The sequence below is a fragment of the Callithrix jacchus genome, chromosome 22, assembly GCF_049354715.1.
Source record: "Callithrix jacchus isolate 240 chromosome 22, calJac240_pri, whole genome shotgun sequence".
Classification (NCBI taxonomy): Eukaryota; Metazoa; Chordata; class Mammalia; order Primates; family Cebidae; genus Callithrix; species Callithrix jacchus.
This window is the reverse complement of record NC_133523.1, coordinates 1,278,729-1,305,491: the sequence shown is the minus strand read 5'-3', so window position 1 is coordinate 1,305,491 and position 26,763 is coordinate 1,278,729. Positions and strand designations below refer to the sequence as shown.

General features: G+C 57.6%; 1 protein-coding gene and 1 pseudogene across 11 annotated transcripts; both read right to left on the bottom strand.

Annotated features, from left to right (window-relative positions):
- Window positions 1-1,925: 1,925 nt before the first annotated feature.
- On the bottom strand, window positions 1,926-2,680 carry LOC100895467 (uncharacterized; annotated as a pseudogene).
- On the bottom strand, window positions 1,926-26,184 carry PWWP3A (PWWP domain containing 3A, DNA repair factor). 11 transcript variants are annotated; one of them, XM_035283817.3, is made up of 14 exons: window positions 26,036-26,184; window positions 23,745-23,869; window positions 23,100-23,185; window positions 21,869-21,939; window positions 19,011-19,883; window positions 17,873-17,974; window positions 15,871-15,941; window positions 14,147-14,223; window positions 13,322-13,382; window positions 11,105-11,180; window positions 10,854-10,940; window positions 9,452-9,888; window positions 7,830-7,918; window positions 1,926-4,243 (listed from the first exon to the last, which is right to left on the bottom strand). In XM_035283817.3, exons 2-14 carry the CDS (start codon window positions 23,802-23,804, stop codon window positions 4,192-4,194), a joined length of 2,142 nt encoding a protein of 713 aa, XP_035139708.2. In that variant the 5' UTR covers window positions 23,805-23,869; window positions 26,036-26,184; the 3' UTR covers window positions 1,926-4,191. The 11 variants fall into 11 exon arrangements, with proteins under 11 accessions (XP_035139708.2, XP_035139710.2, XP_035139707.2 ...); XM_035283819.3 differs by having other exon boundaries at window positions 10,854-10,904; XM_035283816.3 differs by having other exon boundaries at window positions 26,150-26,184.
- Window positions 26,185-26,763: the final 579 nt, after the last annotated feature.

The window sequence follows — 26,763 nt, the reverse complement described above, 5'->3', positions numbered from 1 at the left end:
ATGGTGCAATCTCAGCCTCCGCCTCCCGGGTTCAAGCGATTCTTCTGCCTCAGCCTCCTGAGTAGCTGAGATTACAGGCACGCGCAACCATGCCGAACTAATTTTTGTAAAGTAGAGACGGGGTTTCACCATGTTGGCCAGGATGGTCTTGATCTCTTGACCTCATGATCCACCTGCCTCGGCCTCCCAAAGTGCTGGGATTATAGGCGTGAGCCACCGCGCCCGGCCAGCAAGGCCCCATTTCTATAAAAAGCAGAAAAATTAGCCATGTGTGGTGGTGCACACCTGTGCTCCCAGCTCTCTGGGAGGCTGAGGTGGGAGGATTGCTTGAGGCTGGGAAGTCAAGGCTGCAGTGAGCCACGTTTACACCATGGCACTCCAGCCTGGGCGACAGGGCCAGACCGTGTCTCAAAAAAAAAAAAAAAAACAGCAAAACAGAAAATGCGCCGGGCATTGGGGCCGTGAGAGTGAGGTTTCTGTGGTTTGGAATTCCTGACACATAGACTAGGTGCACCACGCGGGGACACCAAGGCCTTGCTGGAAGTGGTCAGACAGGTGTGGCAAGGGAGACCCCGATTCCCTCACACTGCCGGGGCAGGGACAAGCGAGACCTGCTTCGGGAAAAGCATCGGCAGGGACGCAGGGGTCTCTGCAGCTCCGTGAAGCAGGTTGGGGAGTGTGGGCTGGGCACGGAGGCATCTGGCAGAAGCGCCCATGACTCTGAGACCAAGCCAGAGAGGGAAGAGGTGGGGGTCAGGGGAAGGGCCCCACGGTGTGTGCAGCAGTTTTCCAGGGGGCACCAGGCCATGCCTGCGGACATCTGAGGCCATCACAACGGTCGAGGCGGGAGCTCCTAGCATGGAGTGGGAGGCCAGGGACACTGCTCAGCACCCAGCAGGACCCAGGTCCAGTGTCCTCCGTGCCTGGGGAAAGGCCCAGGTGGGGGCCACAGGGTCAGCGAGCTGTCAGAAGGGCAGAACGTGCAGGCTCCTGCAAGCAGGGGTCCTGGCGTCTCCCCTCGTGTGCACATGCCTTCCTGGGACTCTGGCGTCCTGAGAGCCCCAGGACACCAAGGACCTCCCACACTAGCATCCTCAGGGCCCTGGAGTGCTCCTCACCGGCCAAGCTTGTCAGGTCAGCCCCCCCAACTCCCACCCGACTGCCTGGGTGACAACCCAGATCGCCCACGACTCATTACTGAGGGAAGCGCCCAGGCAGGGCCTGCCCCAGTGGCCTTGTCACCCTCAGATCCCAAAGGACAGCAAGGGCAGAGCGCATGGGTGGGCGGGGATGGCAACGTTCTGGTCCCACCCGCTGGGCGGGGCTTTGCTGCCAGGATCCCTTCCCCGACAGGTGCTGTCACCCAGGCAGGAGTGCAGTGGGGTGACCTCAGCTCACTGCAGCCTTGACCTCGGAGTCAGGAGTCAGTGACCCTCCTACCTAATCCTCCCAAGTAGCTGGAGCCACAGGTGTGAAGCCCAGTGAGGCCCTTGGCTGCCGTTTAATTTCCTAAGACGGAGCCTCACTCTATTACCCAGGCTGGAGTGCAGTAATGCCATCTCAGCTCACCGCAACCTCCGCCTTCCGGGTTCAAGCGGTCCTCCTGCCTCGGCCGCCCGAGTAGCTGGCTTATTGGCGCTTGCCACCACGCCCGGCTAATTTTTGCATTTTTAGTAGACTGGGTTTCACAATGTGGGCTGGGCTGCTCAACTTGACCTCAGGTGATCCGCCCACCCCGGCCTCCCAGTGCGGGAACTACAGGGTGAGCCACCGCGCCCGGCAGCACCCCTGGGAACGTTAGTGAGGCGAGAATCCACCTCGGGGTCAAAGCCGTGTCCCTGGGGACGGCAGAGTCGCGCTCTCATTTTCCAAGCTTGTACAGCCCACGCTGTGGGGCGTTTGGGGCTCAGAAAAGACAAGCCAGAGGTCTGGGAGGTGTTTAATTCCACCTCAAACAACAGGGCAAGGTGAGCAAACAAATGCGTCAAAGTACTTCAGCACAGGCCACACTTCCCACAAAACCGTGGCTTCCCACAAAACCGTGGGACGCCTCCTCCCCTGGGGACCCACCGCAGAGGGCGGCTGTGGGGATTTTCCACAAGGAGGCCCGAGGCCCGTACATGCAATGCTGCTGAGCCCCCTCTACGGGCGGTGGCACCGGCTGCCCTGTGTCCCCGAAAGAGTGACCAGCACAGGGCCAGGGCCGATGCCCCTGACCCCTGCCTTCTCAGGGGTCTGCCCCTCTGCTTAAGAAAAGACGAATTCCCGCGTGCAGGCACGTGGAGCACGACGGTCAGGTGAGGGCCAGCTTCCCTGCCCGTGCACCGGAGCAGAATCAAGCGAAACGAAGGCAGTGGACACGCTTCCCGAGCAGCGGCCGTCTCTGCCACCTCCCGAGTTCCGAGGACCCGAAATGAGTGTCCTTGCAGCTTCATCTTGCTCAGCGCCTTGCATGTCCCAGAGACAATTGTGTTCCCATCTGCTCGCTGGTGGCTGTAGGAGCTGGGCAGGGCCTGAGGGAGGAGGGCCCACAGCCCCTCAAAGCCAGGCCTCCGGCCAGGGTCAGGCGCAGTCCAGTGATCGGGGAGAAACAGCCCCCAGGCTGCGGGCCCTGGCACCCTGGAAGCTTCGCCAGCACTGTGGTCCAGGTGCAGCCTTGAGCAGCTGCTGAGAACGAAATTCAGCATCTCTGACCCTGCCGGAGCCTGGCTCATCCCCACGAAGTCATGGCAACAACCCGCAGCCCCGGCTCCGTGCTGTGGAGCAGAACCCTCCCGGCAGCCACATCCTGGAAGCCATTCTCCAGACGGGAGCCCAGCCGGGCTTCCCTATAAAGGCTGTGCTTCTGTGATGGCCGGTCACAGGACCACGCAGGGCTCCCATGGTGATCCTGATGCCGGCCACCCTGGGATCCCAGCACAACCATCCAGGCCGACGAGCAAGACCTCGGTGACTGGCCACACGGTGACGACACAGTGCGGGGAAATTCACTCACGAGAGGAGGCCAGGCAAGCAGGGGAGGTGGAGGTGGTCAGCCTCCGCAGCCAGGACACACGGCCGCACGCTGCAGTGCACTCACCCACGGTGCAGAGTGCAGAGGCCCCTGCAAAGGTGCGCGTCCTGCTCCGCCTCCCAAGGCCACAGCAGACACAACACAGAGCAGCGGCCCGTCCGCACTCCCACCTCTAACGAAGGCCAATTCCTCAGAGCCACAGAGCACGCTGAGCAGCAGAGCAAATTCAAAACTGGTGCAGGTGGGAACCACACGGGGGACACAGCAGCAAACCCGGGAAAACCACACGGGGGGACAGACACAGCGGCAAACCCGGGGAAACCACTCGGGGGGACAGACACAGCGGCAAACCCGGGGAAACCACACGGGGGGACAGACACAGCGGCAAACCCGGGGAAACCACTCGGGGGGACAGACACAGCGGCAAACCCGGGGAAACCACTCGGGGGGACAGACACAGCGGCAAACCCGGGGAAACCACACGGGGGGACAGACACAGCGGCAAACCCTGGGAAACCACACGGGGGGACAGACACAGCGGCAAACCCGGGGAAACCACTCGGGGGGACAGACACAGCGGCAAACCCGGGGAAACCACTCGGGGGGACAGACACAGCGGCAAACCCGGGGAAACCACTCGGGGGGACAGACACAGCGGCAAACCCGGGGAAACCACTCGGGGGGACAGACACAGCGGCAAACCCGGGGAAACCACTCGGGGGGACAGACACAGCGGCAAACCCGGGGAAACCACTCGGGGGGGACAGACACAGCGGCAAACCCGGGGAAACCACTCCCGCCTGCGAAGCTCCGTGTTCACAGCAGGCACAGCTGAAAACCTTCCGTTTAATATGATACAGCACACAAGACACAGACAGGCACGTCAGGGGACCTGCCGCACAGCCACAGGCACTGACGCACAGTGAACACGCTTCCGTCCTCTCCAAACCTTTCCGGAACTGTATCTTGGAAAAAAAAGGCCAAAAATACAATGAAAAAAGTTGCCAGAGAAAACCAGCTTTCCATGTTGACGAAACGGAGTCTCTGGAAGTGTGGAAATCAGGCCTGCCTCGCAGAGGAACACGGACGGCTCCAAAAGCGAACATGCCCCCCGAGTCCCCCATCTTCAGAGGCGCTCCCTCCACCAGGCTCCCGCTGCCGCGCAGCCAGCTGCTCCATCATCGCCGGCTCCGCTGTTCAAGGAGCTGGTTGTCAAATATTTCTTTTTCCCTTCAGAAAACAAGATACTTCATGTTAGCAGTTAATCATTGTGTTAATGATGAGAAAGAGGCCAGCTGCAACGGCTCACGCCTGTAATCCTAGCTCTATGGGAGGCCAAGGCGGGTGGGTCACAAGGTCAAGAGTTCGAGACCAGCCTGCCCAACACATTGAACCCTCTTCTCTACTAAAAATACAAAACTTAGCCAAGCGTGGTGGTGGGCGCCTATAATCCCAGCTACTCAGGAGGCTGAGGCAGGAGCCTCACTTGAACCCAGGAGGCAGAGGCTGAAGTGAGCCAAGATAGCGCCACTGCACTCCAGCCTTAGTGACACAGCTAGACTCCATCTCAAAAGAAAAAAAAAACTATGAGGGGCAGGTGCAGTGGCTCACACCTTTAATCCTGAGAGGCTGAGGCAGGAGGATCGCTGGAGGCCTGAGTTTGAGACTGGCCTGAACACAGCAAGACCCCATCTCTACAAATACAAAAACTACCTAGGTGTGGTGGTGCACACCTGCAGTCCCAGCTACTCGGGGAGGGTGAAGCAGGAGAACCATTTGAACCCGGGAGACAGAGGCTGCAGTGAGTACAGATCACGCCACTGCACTCCAGCCTGGGCAACAGAGCAAGACTCCATCTCTCTCTCTCTCTCTCTCTGTGTGTACACACAGAGAGAGGGCAGTTGACGGGGCCAGAGTGTATGTGTGTGTCCGTGTGCATGTACATAAGAGGACAGCTGTTTGACCGGGCTGGTGTGTGTGTGCGCGTGCGTGTGTGCACAAGAGGGCAGCTGTTTGACGGGGCCGGGGTGTGTGTGTGTGTGTGTGTGCATGCACGTGTGTACACAAGAGGGCAGCTGTTTGACGGGGCCGGGGTGTGTGTGTGTGCATGCACGTGTACACAAGAGGGCAGCTGTTTGACGGGGCCGGGGTGTGTGTGTGTGTGCATGCACGTGTGTACGAGAGCAGCTGTTTGACGGGGCGGGTGTGTGTATGTGCATGCACGTGTGTACACAAGAGGGCAGCTGTTTGACGGGGCCGGGGTGTGTGCATGCATGTGTACACGAGAAGGCAGTTGACGGGCCGGTGTGTGTGAGCATGTGTACATGAGGGCAGTTTGACGGGGCCGGTGTATGTGTGTGAATGCACGTGTGTACATGAGGGCAGCTGTTTGACGGGGCCGGGGTGTGTGTGTGCATGCACGTGTACACAAGAGGGCAGCTGTTTGACGGGGCCGGGGTGTGTGTGTGCATGCACGTGTGTACGAGAGCAGCTGTTTGACGGGGCGGGTGTGTGTGTGTGCATGCACGTGTGTACGAGAGCAGCTGTTTGACGGGGTGGGTGTGTGTGCATGCACGTGTGTACACAAGAGGGCAGCTGTTTGACGGGGCGGGTGTGTGTGCATGCATGTGTACACGAGAAGGCAGTTGACGGGGCCGGTGTGTGTGTGCATGCACGTGTGTACATGAGGGCAGCTGTTTGACAGGGCTGGGGTGTGTGTGCACGCACGCGTGTGTAGATGAGGGCAGCTGTTTGACGGGGCCAATGTGTGTGTGTGCACATGCATGTGCGTGTGTACATGAGAGGGCAGCTGTTTGACGGGGCCAGTGTGTGTGTGCACGCACGCACGCACGTGTACACGAGAGAGGGCAGTTGACGCGGCCGGAGCTTCAGTTTGGGGAGATGAGAAACAGATGGGCCACCGTGCCTGCTGTACAGGTATGCTGACCGCCACGGAAGCATACACTTAAAAAGGTTAAGATGGTAACTTTTATGATACGCCTATTTAACAATGTTTTAAAATAATATTTTTAGAGACAGGGTGTTGCTCTGTCACCCAGGCTAGGGTGCAGTGGTGCAATGACAGTTCACTGGAGCCTCAAACTCCTGGGCTCAAGCAATCCTCCCACCTTAGCCTCTTAAAGTGCTGGGATTCCACACATGAGCCGTTGTGCCTCCTTAAAAACCATCTTTTATGAAAGAGTATGAGAGGCCAAACTGTCCTTATTAAGTGACCTCCTATAAAGGAAAATTAAATTAACAACTACTTAGCTAGCACCCCCTCAGGAACAGGGCTGCCCTGGATGGAGAGAGAGAAACGGGGGCTGCTGGCTCTGATGTGAACCCCAGCTGAGCCAGAAACGGCAGAGAAGGGCAGCCCCGAGGACGGCCTCGGGAGGAGTAGACTGGCTCACGGTGCAACTCTCAAGGAACAACAGGAGGGCCTGGGAAACGCCAGGCAGGCATCACAGGGGCTGGGGACTGGGTCCCAGGACACCCGACATGTGACCCGAGGTGTCACTGAGGCCAAAAATCAGATGCGTTACCACTCACTGGTCCTGTTATTTCAACCTCGTCCCTGGTATGATAAAATCATGGCCTGGGGCGTGGTGGCTCACGCCTGTAATCCCAGCACTTTGGGAGGCCGAGTTGGGTGGATCACCAGGTCAAGAGATCGAGACCATCCTGGTCAACATGGTGAAACCCCGTCTCTATTAAAAAAAAAAAAATCATGGCCTGTGTATTCAACCAAATTAACTTCATCACGGCACCAAACACCATTTCTCCCAGTTCGCTGAGGTTTTTATGGTAACCGTAAGCCATGAAGAACTCACTCCTAATGGATTTTGATTTTGCCAGCCCAGACTGAAAAAAAAAAATCAGGAAGATGTGGCAAGCAGGAGGATCGCCACGGACGGGAGTGCAGTGGTTACGAGGCTTCTGAAATGGAGGGAGGACAAACCCTCAGGCCGGGTACGGGTGTCCTGGACCTCACTTCAAGCCTGACAGTGGGACCATGAGATCCAGCAGGCAAACACCTGTTTGTTTCCAAAGGCCTTTTCTGTTTCGGTAAGCCAGCTGGGCCAACACCCCCTAAACGAAGCCAAATTCCACCTATGGAGAGCTTTGTAGGGGTGCCTGCCAGCGCCACCGAGGCCCCATGCCTCCTTCTCCCTGACCTCCCCAGGGGCCCCTCCTGCCCTGCCTAGGGAGGACACGGGGCTGGTGAGGGAGCTCAGTGTCTTCGCCACGAGTGCCCTGTGACCGTGGCCGGAGACGGTGGTGGCTGGCGAGCTGCCCTGGCTGGACACTCCACCCTTGACTCTAGTTGAGTCTTCAGCTTGTCACCGCCCCGTGGGCCCCGCCTGGCTCCCAGCAAGGCCTGGCCGCGTGCCCAGAGACAGGATTAGGCTCTCTGAGGGCCAAATACCCAAGGGTGGCTGAGCACACGGACGTGAGAGAAACATCTTGATCACAGCGTCCCTCTGGCTGCTGCTTAATCTCGCCTGTTTCTCACACAACCACGGCGCTGCGGACACTGGGGAGGGAAGTTCCAAACGCAAACATCAGCCCCCTGCAAAGACAGATTAAGAACACGGCCGAGGCACGCGCCTGTGGCCCCGTGCTGCCCGCAGCGACTGGCTGGGAGACCCGGGCCGTGGCATGTTCAGCGTGTGTGATCAGCTCACCACCCAGCACCTGGGCCACCACACGCGGGAGGGGCTGCAGCAGCCTCGAGTCAAGCTGCCCGTGGATGTGGAAGCAGAACCTGTCAGGCAGAGACAAGCGGCTGCAGACAGCGCCGGGAGCGGCCTACCTGTGGCTCAGGGAAGGCCCCTTGATGTACTTCTCCTCGGCCGTCTTGTAGTCCACCTCGTCCACCGCAGAGATCGCACAGATGATGGCCTGTGAGAGGGCACGGGGGTCAGCACGTGGCTAAGAAGGCTGCAGTGAGCCTTCCACCAGGTTCTGGCCTCCACACACGGTCTAGCTCATGGTTCAGAAGGTGCGAACCTCATCCACGAACCTGCTTCTAATGATATTTTGTTTATTTTTGAGACGGGGTCTTGCTCTGTTACCCAGGCTGGAGTGCAATGGCGCGATCTCGGCTCCCCACAACCTCCGCCTCCTGGGTTCAGGCAATTCTCCTGCCTCAGCCTCCCTAGTAGCTGGGACTACAGGCACGCGCCACCGTGCCCAGCTAATCTTTGTGTTTTTAGTAGAGACAGGGTTTCGCCATGTTGGCCAGGCTGGTCTCGATCTCTCGGCCTCGGCCTCCCGAAGTGCTGGGATGACAGGGTGAGACCCCGTGCCCGGCCCGTAACGCTGTCTCTTAAATAACTCAGTAGTCCCTTTTGGACTAGAAACAGCAGCTCAGGTCACTGAATGCCGAGAATAAAAGGTAAAACCCAAACCCACAAGTGTATTTCTAAAAACTTTTAAGGTTATTGTATAAGAAAAAAAAAGGAGTATCCCAAGTCCACACTAGCAGATGTTGAGTCAGTCCTATTTTTTGGAACTGTGATTGTGGTAAACCCACTTCCACACAGTCCGGCTGGCTGAGAGCAGGGCTCTTCCTGCTCGGCCCTGTGGACACTGAGGCGGGGTTGTTCTCTGGGCTGGGCCGTCCTGGTCCCTGCCCGACCCGCTCCCTGCCATAAGCACCCCAGGCTGTGACAAGCACGAATGTGCCCAGACGCTGCCGGTGTCCCCAGGGGGCAGTCACCCTTTTTTGGAGACACACACTGAAGTACTTATGGGTTCACAATGCTTGAGGTCTTCAATGATCCAGAACCTCACCCAGGCAGGTCAGGGAACGTCCAGAGCTCAGTGTGCTATTTTCTTTTTCTCTCTATTTGAAAATCCCCATAGTTAAAACATTAAACAGTTTTGAGTATTGTTTCCCACAATGTACACATATACCCAGCAGTGTCTTCTGAAACTTCAGATACAAACTTCAGAAACAATGTGTATTTGCTCCACACCAAGCCCCAGATCCCCAGGAGTTCAAGATCAGACAATCCAATTCCTGATATTTTTATTACCGGGGTTTATCAGAGTATTAAATGTATTATAGACATTCAATTCTTCAGATTACGATGGGTCTCCCTGGGGACTAAATGCGATTCTGAATTTCCCACTCCCCATGCGTTCACCAGGACTGACCCAGGGAGGCTGGAGGGCATCTGTGTGCCCATGGTGGGGAGGAAGCTTCGCACTCCCTGGCCCCAGCAGCGTCTATGCAGTTCCGTGTGTGCACAGGCCTCCCACTTCCCAGCGCCAACCGGATGTAAACACACAAGGCCCCACACTCCATCGGCCACCGCACAGCCAGGGGGCAGGGGCGTGCACCGTGGCAGCCTCCTTGGGCATGGTTTTGGAAGGTCCTGGCACAGGCCCCTTTGTGCACACACGATGGCGGTCCGGTCCGTGGCTTACCTCGGGCAGAAGCACGTCCAGAATGAAGCGGATCCGGTCGCCGTTGCTGCGCCGGAGCACCTTGGCGCCCACCTCCTGGTAGACGCCCTGCAGGTACTTCACCACCAGGTCCAGCTGTCCCTCGTCCTCCAGGTAGGTCTCCACGCAGGTCACGTACTGGCTGGAGCTCAGGAAGGTCTGCAGCCAGCGCGATGGCTTCCTGCTCTTCAGGATGGCCCGCAGGTGGCTCTCTGCGCCCTTGGCCTTCACGATGTACTCCACCAGCTTCTGGTTGGCCCGGTCCCGGGCAGCCCGAGAGCGGTCAGGGAGCACTTTCCGGCAGGGCTGCCTCTGCCCCAGTGGGCTTCCCCGCACCGGCTCCTCGGGGCTCCCCTTGCTCAGCTGAGGAAACCTGGTCCCTAGGACGTCCTGCTGGATGGATTTTCGGACAGGATAGCCTGGAAAGGAAGCACACGTGGTGGGACCAGCGCACGGGCTCCTTCCCACGTGTCGCGGGTCAAGGCTGAAGCGAGGCTGCAACACGGCAGGGGTGGGGGCAGACCCCAGCGCTCAAGCTCCATGTCAGCGCGGGAGAGGCGCGTTCAGACTCAAGACCCTCGCTCTGCTGGGACCCCTGGCCTTTGTCCCCTCACTGGGCCCTTAGAGCAGAGCGAAGCGCCTGCCCGTGCAGCACTGCTGAAGAAGAAGCAATTCAGCCACGTCCACTCCTCCACCAGCTGGGAGGAATAGAAACCCTGTTGCCGACCAGAACGGAAAATGCTGGACCGACAATGACACACTGGCCAAACGTTCTGGTGTTCGTGGCACGTTCTTTCTTTCTGAGACAAGGTCTCCCTCTGTCCCCCAGGCTGGAGAGCAGTGGCAGTCACACAGGTCACGAGGCCATCCTCCCACCTCTGCCTCCCAAGCAACTGAGGCTACAGGCGTGCGTGCCGCCGCCCAGATCACTTTTTTCTATTTTTAATATTACTATTACATTTTGTAGACATGGGGTCTCTCTGTGTTGCCCAGGCTAGTCTGGAACTCCTGGCCTCAAGCAATCCTTCTACGTCAGCCTCCCAAAGCGCTGGGATGACAGGTGTAAGCCTCTACACCTGGCCTACATTCTGAACAGTATCTGAGGTACACAGCCACCAGCCACAGCCGGGACAGGGTGGCTGTGGCCAATGGGATGAGGGCCCCAGGGCAGGCTTGAGAAGCTGCGCCCAGGACACCCGCAGCCCCAGGTCCCAGGGAGCCTCAGGGGTCACATCAAAACCTGGTAGGGTTGCACAATGCCAGGTGGCTGTGGACAGTGCCTTGACCCCAACGTCCCCTTCCACAGCTTTAGACACAAAATACTGCTCTTTTCTGAAGGGCTAAAAGGCAGACCACACTTCCCAAGATGTGCCTGTAGACTTACTTATATCAGCTGCATAGTATTCCAGGAAAGAGCCGGCAAAAGACCCGCAGCCTGCAGGGAGTGCAGGGGAGACAGCAGTGTGTAGACCTAAGAGGAGTCCCGGGACGCACGTTCCAGGGGCCGCGCCGGCGTCTCTGTTTAGGAAATGATCAGGCCAGGCCAGAACCCCAGCCCACCCACAGGGCACGCCCCAGGGCCAGAGAGACATGCTTCGCCCCCAGGCAGCTCCAGCCCTGCAGCGCCCCGCGTACCTAAGCGGACCCTGTAGTCGGTGATGAGGGAGACGCACCAGCCGATGGCCTGGTCGAAGTCCTCCCTGGCTTGGTTCTACAAGGAGAGCCGGGCAGCAGGCGTCAGTGGAAGGCAGCGCCCAGCACCTGGGATCAGAAGCCACGCAGGCCCAGGGACCAGCCATGTGTCCAGGCCGCCCAACCCTCCAGCCCACACCTCTGATCCTCCCTGACAAAGGGGCTGGCAGATGCCTCGCGCAGGAACACCCTGGTCAGCAGGACACACGCCAGACACGGGTCTGGGCCCAGAGCTGCTCAAATCCGGGTCACAGGGGACCCGGCGGAAACACTCCTGTGCGGCCACTGTGCCACGAGAGGGTGTCAAGTCTGGGAAATAAGCTGCTCTGAGACGTTTCTGTTGGGAGCTGACTGTGGCCAGGCTAGGCCAGCACCTGAGCTGGCAGCTGGGTGGGTCCTAAGAAAGGGACACAGCAGCCCCACAGATGCCACAAAGCCATGACCACCACACAATGACCCAGGGAACAGCGCTGAGGGCCGCTGGGAACACACCATCGTATCCCGAGGCCGGCGGACGCCCCTCTCCGCCGCCCCAGCAGCCCCCGCACCTTCCTAACGCGCGGCTTCCCCAGCGTCCTTCCTCAGAAGCCACACTGACCACCCCTGAATAAAGTGGGCTTCAGGCCCAGCACAGCTGACCGCACAGGCGGACGTGAGCGCGCTCAGGAGAAGGGAGCCGGCGCCCTGTGCTCTCAGAACACAGGCTTTGTGTTATCAACTGCAGTCTTTCTAAGGCCCGGAGCTTCCTACTGTCCTCCTCACCCCACACTTTCCTCCATTTTAGAAAGTAATTCAGATCCTTGAGAGTGGAAAAGACGCCATGTTTAATTTTTAGAGAAAGGGTCTTGCTGTCGCCCAGGCTGAAGTGCAGTGGCAGCTCCTCGGCTCAAACCGTCTTCCCACCTCAGCCTCCTGAGTAGCATCAAGCCTGCTGATTTCTGTTATTTTTTGCAGACAGGGTCTCTGTATGTTGCCCAGGCTTGTCCTGAGCTCCCGAGATCAAGTGATCTTTCTGTCTGGGCCTCCCAAAATGCTGAGATCACAGGTGTGAGCCGGCACCTGGTGCAAGGAGCGTGGAGCAGGCTCAGGTCAGGGAGGCCCGGCTCCTGCTTGCTCTGTGCCCTCCCCCAGCACCTTCGGGCTGCAGTGAACAAACCCAAATCGGTGACAGGCAGGGAGCGAGGGTCACTGCCTCAGAGAAACGCAGGTTACTGACGTACAAGGAAAAGCTCAGGACAGACACTGCCAATCTCACAAGGTCAGGGAAAGAAAAAGCCATCCATGCACAAAGCATGCGCTCGCCATCACACTGTCAAGACACCAGAAAACAGCACAGCGTCAAGAGAGCCCGCCTGGATGGCCTCGGCCCTGCCTGTGGCCTCAGGAGAGAATGTGGGAACAGACAGGAAGATGTTCATTTTGGGCTCAGCTGTAACGGCAAAATCTAGGGAAGGCTGAACACCGGATTCCAGAGAAGTAAAAATAATTGCACTGAGTTGACACAGTGGTGTTCAAGGCCGCTACAACAAAATGGGTATTTCCAGAGGGGAAGACATTTTTGAGTTAGACTAACCCCGTGCAGTTCACGGACAGCGCGTGATGAAAGCTGGCTGCAGGTCCAGGGCACGAGAAGCCACTCTGCAGCAAGTTGACACGCCAGGCTCACCGTGGCACTTGAGGGCATAGGCCAGGCTCACCGTGTCTCTTGAGGGCATAGGCCAGGCTCACCGTGTCTCTTGAGGGCATAGGCCAGGCTCACCGTGTCTCTTGAGGGCATAGGCCAGGCTCACCGTGTCTCTTGAGGGCATAGGCCAGGCTCACCGTGGCACTTGAGGGCATGCTGAACTAGGGACGCCTCCAGCCTCAAGGGGCTGGCTGCCAGGCACATGTGCCCTGGGGTGGACTGAGAACAGTCATCCAGGGACGGCGGTGGCCTTGTGCAGGGCTCTCCACTGCAGCCTTGCCCGGTGGCCCTGGACAAACTGTCCCCGCCGCTTCCCAGGGCAGCTGTGAGGAATTCAGGGCAGGGACTGAGCCCACAATCTAACTCTAGCAGCCAGAGCACAGCCTGGCTCTGCTACTCCCAGCATCACTCACACACTCGCACCACAGCCATGATCTCCAGAGCTACACGCAGGACACATTCACGGAAGCACCTACCAGAAGCGCCTGCTTGTCTTTACAGTCAAAGTGCTTTAATCTTCGAAGGGACACTGTGATCCTTGAAGCAGAGACAGAAAAGTTAACCCGAGTGAACTTCCTGGAATAAACCAAGTCTTTCCCGGTCTCGGATAAAGATCAGCGGAGGCCGCCGCAGGCCCCGCCAGCCCCGGCTCACTTAAGGGAGGCGACCGCTTCCCCAGCTGCCAAGAGGCCCCTGGAGTCCTGAACGCATCACGGTGGGTCCAGTGACTTCAGTGACACTCACCGGGCCCCGCCGGTCAGGCAGGCCTGGTCTCCACGGCACACCTCCCACCCCTCGGGGGCAGATCAGAAGTACCATGAGTCAGAAGACACTGGTTCTGCGCATTCAGATTTGGAGCATGTACTGAGACGGTCTGAAGGCTGTGTTTAGCCGGCTGGTCCAGCTACGTGTGTTCTCACCCCATGACTGAAGGCCGACTAGGTAGCCTGGGGCAAACTCAGGTGGAGGCTGGGAGGCTGCCTGCACACCTGCCTGGACCACATTTTGCTAGCTGGTGGGAAACAGGGCCTCGGAGAGCATCTGGTTGGGCTCTTTCAAAGCCAGCAAATCACGCTGTGAAAACTGGAGTGTCTGACCACATGCTTCCCACACGGCCTTTGACTCACACCTCCCAGCCGGTGAGAGGTCACAGGAAGGGCGCACCTCCAATGACACCCTGCCAGCCTGCCCGGGCCTGGACTCACGCTGGGGACTCCCATCTGCCCCTCCGTCCCCACACCCGCTCTAAGCGCAGCCAGCCTGCCACCCGGCCCGTTCTCAGACACCCGGAGCAGCGCTACCCTTTCCCCTTCGGGTTCATGTCCCCTTCGATGAACAGGACGCTCGCTTTCTTATCTCTCCGCCGGACGCTTTTGACCTGTTTGCAAATCCAAGAAAATAAAATGTCACAACAGAAAAGAGATTGTGGATCTTAAACACTTTTTCTGACATGCTACATGTTAACAGGTGTTGCCCCAGCTCTGGGGGAGAACCTGGCGAAGTCTCCCGAAAGGAGGCGCTGAGACGCGGCCGCACACGTCACTTAAATGCTTTCCCTTCTGAGCGGAACCAGCCAGTTTTGTTGGGGTTTTTGAATAAAAAGAACCACACGACCACTGCCAGCTGCCCCTAAATAAGCGTCCCGACCGCTTCCCCCAGTGGCTCAGCAGGGCAGGTTTACCCTCCAAGCTCTGGGTGAGTGGAGTGAGCGCAGAAAGGCTCAGGAACAAGTCCAGGCCACACGGGGAGGGGTGGGGGACTGGATGGCACTGCCGCCTCCCCCCAGCCTCCCCCCAGCCTCCCCCGTCCTGGCCTCCTGGGGGCACCGAGAAGGCAGCAAGAAGCGCTGGCAATGAGCGCCTCAGACGGCCCTTCCGCTCCGCACTTCTGCCCCAGGAACTGCCACACCAGTGACCTGTTCACCAGCAGGGACCCCGGAGACTGATGAAAACAAGGGAAGATTAGCAAGGGGCGGGAGGGGAAGCCAGCGCCGAGGAAGGGCAGAGGGCCCCGAGGCCTGGCCTCCAGCACCGCCAGCCAGCAGGCGACACGGGGCCAGCTCAGCCATAAACGTGCTTAACCTCCCCAGCAAACACGGCACAGACTGAACCCTAACGTGTCCGAAACCATAATCAGTCACAAGCAAGGAGCCTGGGTGAGCAACAAAAGCGTCTCCGGATCACTGCAGAGCAAACGCCTTTTGGAGTTCAACATTATTGCCTCCCAGGAGAATAAAGGGTCAAACAGGAAGCGGAGGTGAGGGCCAGGACAGCACTCAGACCAACGACCACAACTTCCGGGCCTGCGAGACGGGAGTGGAGAATCCGCCCCTGCTCCCACATTACCCACGCTGGGGACCTGGGCAGGATTTCACACACCTACCCCGATGCATGCAGCCAACCCCACAACGTCCGAATGGATGATCTCTAATGGGGTCGCACTGGGTGAAACTCACAGTACTGAAAATAATCTTTTTCCTTCCCCCATCCCCAAACAGTCTTGGTCTATTGCCCAGCTAAGTGCAGCAGTGCGATCTTGGCTCACTGCGACCTCCACCTCCCGGGTTCAAGCAATTCTCCTGCCTCAGCCTCCCCAGTGGCTGGGATTGCAGGCGCCCACCACCATGCCAGGCTAATTTTTTGTATTTTTAGTTAGAGATGGGGTTTCACCATGTTGGCCAGGCTGCTCTCGAACTCCTGACCTTGGGGATCCACCCGCCTCGGCCTCCCAAAGTGCTGGCATCGCAGGCATGAGCCACTGTACCCGGCCACAAATATTTTTTTCGAGCAGGTCTTTCTAAGCCGGCTTAGCTAAAAACGTGGCCTATAAACACACCACCACTGGCCTTTATTTAGGTCAAACATCTCCAGAAGTCTTTGGTATAAACCCACCAACTTCTCCCGGGAAAAACAAAATAATGAAAACATTTGTTCAGGACAAATCATCAAGACCCAAGTGTGAGTGGAGTAAGAACTCGTGAAATCTGACCGACCGCATCTTAGAAGACAGAGGAAGCTGCTCTTACCACTGCTGGCCAGAAGGGGTATTTCTGATACTTAAGCCAGACTAGCATTCCCACTTCAAACGACCGTGGTTCTAGAATTAAAGAAAGAAAAAAGAAAAACAAAAAAAAAGACGAGACAAGTCAAATCCACATCAAACACAGAGTATAACGGGCCGAGAAAACAGTCACCAAGACAGTGTCTAAACCTGACTTGAACGTAACTCACTGACAAGGAGGCAGATTCATAACCCACAGGACCCGAGTCTCACTGCCAACGACGAGACCGCAGAACAAAACCTCAGCAGTTCCGAGCGTGCTGCGCTGGCTCCTCAGCGGTGACAAAGGCACCCTGGGGCTGAGGGTGCCGTGAGGGGTGGCAGCGGCTCTGTCCTGAGTGTGCGATTTCTCTAACTCTAAAGTCACTCCGCAGGAGGACAACTTTTAAACAGAGTGGCACGCATCAGAAGTGAGGCAACGGCGCGCGGAAAAGAGCCCAGTACAAGGACTGAATTTCTAAAGGGGATTCCGAGAAACTAGGGTCGAAAATAAGACAATTATTTAAATCAAAACTGGAAAATTAGTTATGAATATTTTCAATGCCAAAAACTGAGGGAATGATTGACAATTTTAAAACTCAAGTATTACAAAAACTACCAGCAAGTGGCTCTCCTTAGACACACAAAGCCTGTGTGCGGCCAACGGCACAGCGGAGGGAGGGAAGTGCCGGACGCGGGCGCAGGTAAACCAACGTGAGCGCAGGGGAAGGGAGGCAACTGGGGAGGGAGCCTGCGGCCAACACGAGGCAGCGAGACCAAACAGGAGGAAGGCCCCGTTCCCGCCGCGGCCAGAAGCCAGCCAGCCAGCACCGGGCTCTGCGGGGTGGCGTGGTGGGAAAGGGCCTTCCCGAGGGCACTGTGCTCTCCCGTGTGTGAACGGATCCTGCAGAGATGGTTTCCCGGAAGCCCCAGTGAGTGCCCCGCAGCACCCAGGCAGGTGCCCAATGGGTGGTGCAGGGTTTGGTGACTGGCGACTCCTCATCAAAGGAACAGGATCCAAAGAGCTTGTGAAAAACTGTTCAAAAGTCTGACCATTAGCATTAGTCAAAAAAAAAGGAGCATGTGAAACTCTAGTTAAGCTCATTAAATGCCGGAAAAGCACTCCAATGGCCTGGACAAAGAAAAGAAACGATGTAACGAGACCACAGGCACACTGTGTGGGGAACCGGTGCCCGCGGCTGCACCCACACCAGCTTCCTGGCCAGGAGGCATCCTACGTCTTCCGGGATGTTGCCGGCTGGGGAGCCCAGGTGAGGGGCCCGCAGACCTCCCTGTACTATCCATAATTGTTTCGCAAATCTACAATTATTTTGAAACTAGAAGGTTAAAGAAAAGATTAGTTGAGGTGAATGTTTCATGGCGGGTTGGAAGCGGGGCTGGATCTCCTGACTTTGTTTGCAAAGCTGACTTTCTGTTCACGGCTGGTTCAGATCTTTGGGGCTCTCATTTCTAGTCCCTTCCATGTCACTGCTCAGCGGCACCCAGTAGAAGCTTTCCCTCCCATGCAAGCAGCTACTTATAGGAGAGGCCGGGAGCACCTCTCCCTTGGGCTGAGGAACCTGCCTCCCTGGACGGCCCCCCAAATGCCATCACCAACGAAGGCCTCGAGACAGCGCCATGGCCACACCCAAGCGATGGCGACACCCCTCGGCTCACCGGGCGTCCTTCGTTCCCAGCAAAGGGACAGGAGGACGAGGGCTTGAGGTAAGTGGCAGGAGTAGCGCTCTAACAGGGAGGGCTGGGCCGTCTCTTCCCAGGAGTCCCTCTCCCCTTTGTGGAGGCTATGCTTACGGTAGAGGACTGACAACGTGGCACTTCTGAAGGTCCCTGCCAGGTCTCGGTTCAGTGGGAGAGAAATGAACTAGCAGGGGCCCTTTGGTGGAGGACGGCGCGGTCTCAGAACCGCAGCCCCCACTGCCTTTGAGTGCACCGTCAGGATGCAGGCCTGCTCCCTGGTCACTGCTTACCGTGGTATAAAAGGATTCTCGGCGGCTCCTCGTCTTCCTCGTCTTCCTCCAGTATACAGGGCATGGAACTGGACCTCACCGACTCTTCGGAAGACTGGCAGTCTGCCAACAACGTGGTATTAGACTTTCATTGTCACTGCATTGTCTTGATGACTTACCCCAAGAAAACATTTCATGACACATGACTATCGACACATCAGGAAAAGGCTCCGTGCCACACACACGTCCACGCTGCCAGATCCAAATAGTCCGCTTCCAGCAAACTACATCTCCAAGAAAAACAGGAGAGGGAGGGAGGGAGGGGGGCCTGAGGCGAAGGTGAAGGGAGGCGGGCGGTAAGCAGCAGCTGCCTCAGTCACAGAAGCTGTGCCCCCTCTGGGTGGGAATCCCCTTTTGTCCTGGCCGGCTACCCATTCACACCTGAGGCGCTCAGTGGGTGTGCAGGGATGGCTGGGACAGGAGCTGACTGTGGAGAAGGGCAGGGTGCGGCCACATCGCCTTCAGACACTTTGTCATTTCCGGAGCATGGCGGACAGGCAACCTCAGCTCCCGGCCGCTCCACCATGCTGAGGAGATGACGGCCTCAGCAGAGAAGTTCGGAATCAAGCCTGAAATCTACGCAGTGAGCAGCACGCAGATTTCCAGACATTTGATGATTTCAGAACTCGCATGTCAAACTTAAGGGGTGCTACAAGGTTAAAAGGACACCAGTGACAAGCACACAAAATGCATCTGCACGTGATTCCGAAGGTCAGGAGGCCGAGTGAGCGCACCGCTGCTGAGATTCCTGCTTCTGCAACGGTTAATCAAACGGTTAATCCTCGGGGCGCGGGCGCAGCCTCGGCCTCAGCCCCGCTGCAGACAATCGTGGCCCGTCCGCCCCTCCACGGGCTCCCCACGCGCTTGACTCCCTGCGCTTCTGAACAAAAATAAGAATACCAATATTTGGGAGAAGGTGAAGTAACCATAGCCCAGTGGGGAGAGACAAAGAGGAAGGAGGTCTCTGCTCTAAGTCTGTTTCAGTAACGATGTCATTAAGATCAGCTTGAAAACGTGTGCGTGCCTGGCTCCCCAGTCTGGCTGCCGGAGGAGCAGGACTCCACCCTCCATGCTGCCCTCCTCCACGAGAAACTTTTACCTTCCTCCTGCTTCTGGGAATCCGGCCGAGGACGTCTGGTTTCATCCACAGGGGCGTGGGAGGGAGGCGAGCGTAGACTGGCAGTGCTTCGCAGGGTCATGGACTCCCTGGGCCCCACCTCTGGCCCAGGGGACGGTGCAGCCCCCGCGGCCCTGGGCTCCAGCTGCACGGCAGGCAGCTTCTGGCTGCCATCCAAGCGCAGCCTCTTCTTCGCAGGGCATCCGCCAGGCCCCAAGCAGGCAGGGGACACAGTGAGGCTGCCCGACGGCAGAACCGGGTTGCGTCCGTCGGCACTGGCACAGGGATCGTCTCCCCTGACCCAGGAGGGCGAGGACGGAGCTGCCCAGAGGCCTGCCTTGCTCCCGCTGTCTTCCTCCGCATCACTCTCTGAAAGGGCAGATCCACTGGGGCACAAGCTGGACTTCTGTGCTGAGTTTCTTCCCCTCTTACTTGTGAGAGTCCAACTTTTGTGGTGGATTCTGGACTGGCTCCCATCCTGGGAACCACCTCCAGCTGAGAGGACCGATGGGCCTCTAGGGTTGTCACTTTTCCTGAGTCCTTTCTTGTGGTCCACTTTGCACTTGGAGTCCTTTTCACAAGTCCTTGACAGGCTTTGCTGCACACATTCCCTCCTTCTGTGAGGTCCGGAACTGCCCAGCGCACCTCCGCCGGGAGGAGATGAGGAGCTGGAATCACAAGGCGAGGAGGCGGGTTCCATGGGCTTCGCTCTCGGAGACCGCTCAGCTCTACCCGTGTCTGTGGAGCTTTCCCGACTCCACACAAGCCCCTCGCTCAGAACATCCAGAGCCACGCGAAGTGACCGTCTGTAGGCCAGCTCTTCCAGGGGTGCCGCGGGAACCTCATTCTGTGAGGCTGCAAGGACGGAACACACACAATGCTGGTCACGCTGCCTGCCCGGGCGCGGCGCTCGGGCATCGCTTTCAAAGCACACTTGTCTAACTCTGAAGGCGAGCTGCATGCCTCAGTCGCTGACTGGGAGGACCCACATTTCTCACCTACGTTTTCCCAAAGAGGGGTGAGGCTCCCGCACAACGGCTATTCATTCCGGGCTTCCAGGCTTCAAGTTTTTAAAAACCAAATTTACTGACCTTAACCTGATTGGCTAAAAAGATAAATTCCTCCGAGTAACAAAACAATCCCGTGAGCAAAATGTATTCAAATGTTTTGCAAATCCTCTCTCAGCCTTACAATTTCAAATTCAATCCGGGTCCATAAAAACCAATGCCAACGACATAAAGAACTCTGCTGGCCACGCTGGTCGGGGTTGGTGGCAGCAAGGAACAGGAGATTTCAAAGGCTCATTGTGGGCTGGTAAGTTTTCAATACTTCTTTGCAAGGGCGTTTCAAAGCCAGCAGAGAGCATCGCGGGCCTCTGGTTTCCAGCCCAACCTCCCTGCTGCAGGCCGTTTATTTATTCATTCCCACAGGGAGATACGGCGCTGTTTCTCTGAACGAGATGATGATGCAGCACAGCTCAGCGGGCAAAATGCCTCCATCCAGACAGTATTTCCCAGCTGAATATTTAAGGCCCCCACAGACAACCGGCCCCCAACACAACCTGCGCCAGCATCTGAGGTGACGGTCAGCCCTAAGTTACAAAGACAGACCCTGCTGCCGGGCGCTGTGGCTCACGCCTGTAATCCCAGCACTTTGGGAGGCCGAGGTGGGTGGATCACCTGAGGTCAGGAGTTCAAGACCAGGCTGGCCAACATGGAGAAACCCTGTCTCTACTAAAAATACAAAATTAGCTGGGGGTGGTAGTGGGTGCCTATAATCCCAGCTACTTGGGAGGCTGAGGCAGGAGAATCAAACCCCTGAGGTGGGCCGGGCGCGGTGGCTCACGCCTGTAATCCTAGCACTTTGGGAGGCTGAGGTGGGCGGATCACCTGAGGTCAGGAGTTCAAGACCAGGCTGGCCAACATGGTGAAACCCCATCTTAAAAAAAAAAAAAAAAAAAAAAAGAGAGAGACCCTGCTTTAAACAAGAGCCACTTTTTGGAAGACACAGGAAAACAGACTTGATTTTATAAACCTCACTGGAAACAATTCTGGTCCATGTTTTCACAAGAGAAACAATTCTTTGCAAATAGGATAAACAGTGCCACTTTGGGGAGAAAGACAGCATGTGTGGGTTTCAGAAATGTGGCCAGGGAGCACGCACTCAATGATGCTCCTCACTTGTGTGTGTGCGTGACACGACCCTGGCTGGGCTCAGGCAAAGCCTTTCTCACCCACTGCCTGCCAAGGAGGTGGGTGCCGAACTGAGGGCCTGGGAGAAAGCGCACCGGGGCGGACAGGAAGCTGACATCTCCACTTCTAACCTGCCTCATGCCCACCATGACAGCACCTCAAACAACAGGGCGCCACCAACTCCAGTGCCAGGCCACCCGTTCCCTCCACTGGGCTCCGCTCTGGAATTTTACACACACAAGCAACTGCTTCTCAAACCTGGGACTGGGACCAGACTGGCCAGGCAGACAGAAGCACAGGGCGTCTTACTGCAGGAAGAGAAAGGAGAAAGGAAAACCGCCCCGTCGTGGAAGCAAAGTCATCCACGGCCTATATACCGGAGGCCAGGAGTAACGAGACAACCCTGATGCTCAGCACTGACCACTCTGGGCGTCAAGAATGGGAGTAATTCCAGGGCACATCCTGGAAAGGTTTAAGAAAGCAGACCCATGCTCCCTTCTCCTGCAGCTCAGGGAATTCACGTGCCTTTGTATCAAGAAAAACACGATGAACAGGGTTGAATTTTTACCCAGAAAGCTGAGCCTTCACGTTCTCCCAAACGATCTCTTATTTTCTTAAAAGCCAGTGACCACTTAGAAATACTCTTACCTAAGGAGCAGGCAATGGCTTCGATGTGAGACTTCTCTAGGATCTCAACTTCCGTGCTTTTCACCTGAATTCTGCAGAGACAGAGTCGACATTAGACACCCCCAGCCACCGCCACCCAGACATTTTCAAACATGTTTTCCTGTAGATAACAAAAGAATTCATTACATTTTTCTCCTCAACCTTCCACTGAAACCAAAAGTCACAGCCAACGAGGAATTCATCTGCCTGAGGTTAGAGGCAGCAAGAACCCTGGTGAATATTTTTTTCCCTTTTAAGATAGAAAAGGTTGGCTGGATTTAAGAGTAAAAGTGAATTCAAATTGTGACTTTCATGAGGCAAATCCTACTTTCAACTGCACAAATAACGCCTTTGTTAGATTTTCAGAATAGATGGTAATGTCACTAAGAGCTGTTTACAGCCCAGCAGGTGTGCTTTAGTTTAAAAGGATGTGCTTTCCTTTTAAACTGGAGTATTCAATTACCTTCCCAGCCGCAGGGAAAGTGTGAGCTGGGGACCAAGCGTCCTTCCAAGGCCTCTCTGAAGATGCAGGCAGGAAGGAGTGGGGCAGGGGAGCTCCGCAAGGAAGAGCGACAGGGGAGCCAGTGACTGCGAGGGATCAGTCTCCTTGCTCTCTCTAGAACTGGGAATTCTCCCGGCAGAAGCACCCCCGCCACAATCACACAGGACTGGGCATCTGAACTGCCATCGCTCCAGACGACCCACACCTCCCCAATGCCAGACACTCGCAGAGCGGAACAACGTGCAGCTCTGCTATTTGCCTTTTGAATGCTGAAGACTAGTTTAGAGTGACAGGCTCAAAAACCAAATATTTCAAAACTGATGGGCCTGTCACGGAGGTTTCTGAAGAAAAGACACACAGATCTCTAGGAAGGAAATATCCCTATTTTTACGGCATGGCAGTGATTAAGAAACAGTCACAAAAAAAACAAACCCTGTTTTAACCAGAAACTGAACATAATTTACGAGTGTTCGGTGTTTGCACCAGTCTCCCCACGGATCTGACCGACGCCTCGTGTACACCTTCCAAACTGACATTAAATCCAACGAGTTGCTTTCTCATGAGGTTATTACGAGCATTAATGAATTACAACAAGGAAATGGTGAACAAGCCCATTGAGAGTGGACTTCAACTGCTCCGTGGGGGTAGGGAATGGAAATATCAGAAATCTGCACAGGAAAAAGCAGCATGAGAAAAAACACGACACTTAACTTTTCCTCTAGGGAGAGGATTTGAACGTCAAGAAAATATTCCTTTTTTCTCCTATTTTTTGTTGAAGTCTTGGTTCGGGCCAAAACCTACATTTAAAAAAAAAGGAGATGCTCGTTATTAAGACAGCTGACCTAGTAAGAAACAGTGGCAACATTTCGTACAAACGCAGCAGGTCATCCTGAAGGTCTGCAACCACGGGACTTCAGGTGCTTGGTCCCATCCCCACTGTTTCACAGATGGGGAAACTGAGGCTCAAGAGGTCAGTGGCAGACAAAAAGGCCCCGGGCTTTCGCACTGGCGCGAGCACTGTCTACCGAAGTGCTGGAAAGCAGCCCTGAACACGAGCAGACCGCCGTGTACTATCGCAGCCGCCGCCAGATCTTTCCTTGAGTTACAGACTCACGTGCCTTTTTATAGCTGATTCTTTTTTTTTTTTTTTTTTAGTGTGGAAAAAAAGACATTTCTGGAAGCGCAACCTTGGAAGCACTAGACCAAAACCCCATTAAAGGGGGAACGAGGATCAGTGCCAACCGTCTTGGCTCCATTACTCCCCTGAAGCAGCTCCTAGGTATCTTCTGATCAAGATTTTACTTGTCACCCGAAAGTCACTTCTAATTCCTCAAACTGCAGAATAATGGCTGTCACCTTTGCAGGCCATAATCGCTTTTCCCATCGGCAGAGGACATACTTGGCATCCGCCATCATTTACACGCGTGTGGCACGCGGCAATGCTTTGGCACAAAGTACTCCAAGGTCTGACGGCGTGTGCCCTGCAACGGAACACGCACGGAGGTTTATCAGGCCGTTTGCCTGTGATGTGAACCAGACACACAGCCCTCAGCCGCAGAGGTGAGCTCGGCTCAGCCTCAAGCAGAAGGTTCAATTCCACAATCCCGCACTGAGACGCTCAATGCCAAAAGCAGACGGACAAACAGAACGGATGGGGCTGGGCACCCAGGGAGGGCGCCTGCGTGTTTTCATAAATAAAATAGAGCACAGTTCCTCCCGAAGGTTCTCTCTGGCTTATTTTTAAAAGGCTCCTGGCCGGGCGCGGTGGCTCAAGCCTGTCATCCCAGCACTTTGGGAGGCCGAGGCGGGTGGATCACGAGGTTAAGAGATCGAGACCATCCTGGTCAACATGGTGAAACCCCGTCTCTACTAAAAATACAAAAATTAGCTGGGCATGGTGGCGCGTGCCTGTAATCCCAGCTACTCGGGAGGCTGAGGCAGGAGAATTGCCTGAACCCAGGAGGCGGAGGTTGCGGTGAGCCGAGATCGCGCCATTGCACTCCAGCCTGGGTAACAAGAGCGAAACTCCGTCTCAAAAAAAAAAAAAAAAAAAAAAACGCTCCTGAATAAATCATTTTGCCCAGGCCCGCCTCCCAACTCGGCAGGAGAGGCCTTTTACACAATCAGAGCGCGCAACCCTCCCCAATTTGGGGAGTTAACAGCGGTCCACGGCGGGCGCGCGCGCACACACACACACGCGCGCGCGCACACACACACACACACACAAATAGCCGAAAAACGACTGTTCTCGGGCCTGCCATGTCCCTGAAAAGAGCAGGACAGCTGCAGACCGTCCAGAGCGCCAGGGGGAAGGACTGGCCTGGCTGTTGACAGAAATGAAAAGGAGGTTTGGGGGTGGGGGTGGAATTAGCAACGCAGGGGGGCGTCCCCGCAGCAGGCAAGAGGGGGTTCCCGGCAGAGGTGGGGGTGGCGTTTCGGGCACAGCAGCAGAAGTCGGGGTCCAGACAGACAGCGGGGAAAGGGATTTCACGGTGGAGGGAGGGTTGCGGCCTGCAGGAAACGGGGAGTCGGGCAACAGAGGAGGGGGGTTCACAGCAGAAGTGGGGGGGCTCGGGGAGCAAGGAGGAGGGCTCACGGAGGAGCTGCAGCGGAAGGTCCAGGCGGCAGGGATGGGAGGTTTCACGGTTGGGGCGGAGGATCCAGGGAAGGAGACGTGGGTCCAGGCAACAAGTATGGGGCAGAGGGTCCCCGGAGATGGGGTCCAAGGCAGGAGGGGGCCCACGGCGGCAGGGACGGGAAAGGGGGTTCAGGTAAAGGGAGGGCCCACGGCGGCAGGGACGGGAAAGGGGGTCCGGGCAGACTGGGGGGCCCACGGCGGCAGGGACGGGAAAGGGGGTTCAGGCAAACTGGGGGGCCCACGGCGGCAGGGACGGGAAAGGGGGTTCGGGCAAACTGGGGGGCCCACGGCGGCAGGGACGGGAAAGGGGGTCCGGGCAGACTGGGGAGCCCACGGCGGCAGGGACGGGAAAGGGGGTTCAGGCAAACTGGGGGGCCCACGGCGGCAGGGACGGGAAAGGGGGTTCGGGCAAACTGGGGGGCCCACGGCGGCAGGGACGGGAAAGGGGGTCCGGGCAGACTGGGGAGCCCACGGCGGCAGGGACGGGAAAGGGGGTTCAGGCAAACTGGGGGGCCCACGGCGGCAGGGACGGGAAAGGGGGTTCAGGCAAACTGGGGGGCCCACGGCGGCAGGGACGGGAAAGGGGGTTCAGGCAAACTGGGGGGCCCACGGCGGCAGGGACGGGAAAGGGGGTTCAGGCAAACTGGGGGGCCCACGGCGGCAGGGACGGGAAAGGGGGTTCAGGCAAACTGGGGGGCCCACGGCGGCAGGGACGGGAAAGGGGGTTCAGGCAAACTGGGGGGCCCACGGCGGCAGGGACGGGAAAGGGGGTTCAGGCAAACTGGGGGGCCCACGGCGGCAGGGACGGGAAACGGGGTCCGGGAAGACTGGGGGGCCCACGGCGGCAGGGACGGGAAAGGGGGTCCGGGCAGACTGGGGGTACGCGCGGCGGCGGGGACCAGGCGCCCCCGAGGAGTCTCTAGGCCGGCGCCGCCCCTCCCCCCAGGCCCGGCCTCCTCGCCTCAGCCCCCGCCCGGCGGAAGAGAGAAACGCATCCCGCCGGGCTCACCCGGCCCCAGGCGTTCCCTAGAGCGGGACCCCGAATCAGGGCAAGGAGGCCGCGGCGGCCCAACTGCGGAGGACCCGCCCGCCAACCGCCGCCGTCCGCGCCGCCCGCGCTCACCGCCTCCGCCGCCGCCGCCGCCGCCGCCGCTCCCCGCGGGGTCGGAGGCGGGGCTTGCCTCGCGGCGCCGCCAAGCTCCGCCCCCTGCCTCCCGCCGCCCAATGGAACGCGCGCTCTCCCAACGCGCGCAGGCCCCGCCCCCTCCAGCGTCCACGGCCGCGAGTCGGCTCCGCCCCTTCCGCCGACCGCCTCCGCCGTTTTCCCGCGAGTTCCCTACTTAGGAGAGCGGGCGGCGGGGCGCGTGTGGCCTCCACGGGCGCTGTCCTCCCGCGCTCTCGGTCTTTTGTCCTCCATTCAGACCCCAGATGCCGATCTCGGTGGGAAAACAGGCGTCGTCGCTCGCGACGACCCCTGAGAGAACCTTCCAGAACTTTCGAGAACCTTCCAGGTTCTGAGGCACCTCCCGGCCCGGGGAGCTGTGCGCCACGGACCCGATTCCGACGGATCCCAAAGCCGGGGGGCCCGGGCACCTCACAAAGGCGTCATGAGCTTCTGAACTAGAGCAGACCCCACCTCGGGAGGGTCCGGAGAGCCCAGGGGACACCGGAAGCAGCCGCCGATGGCGGGAGTCAGGCCTCTCCCTGGGCTGTTCTCGTTTTGTTTTTTTTTTTTTT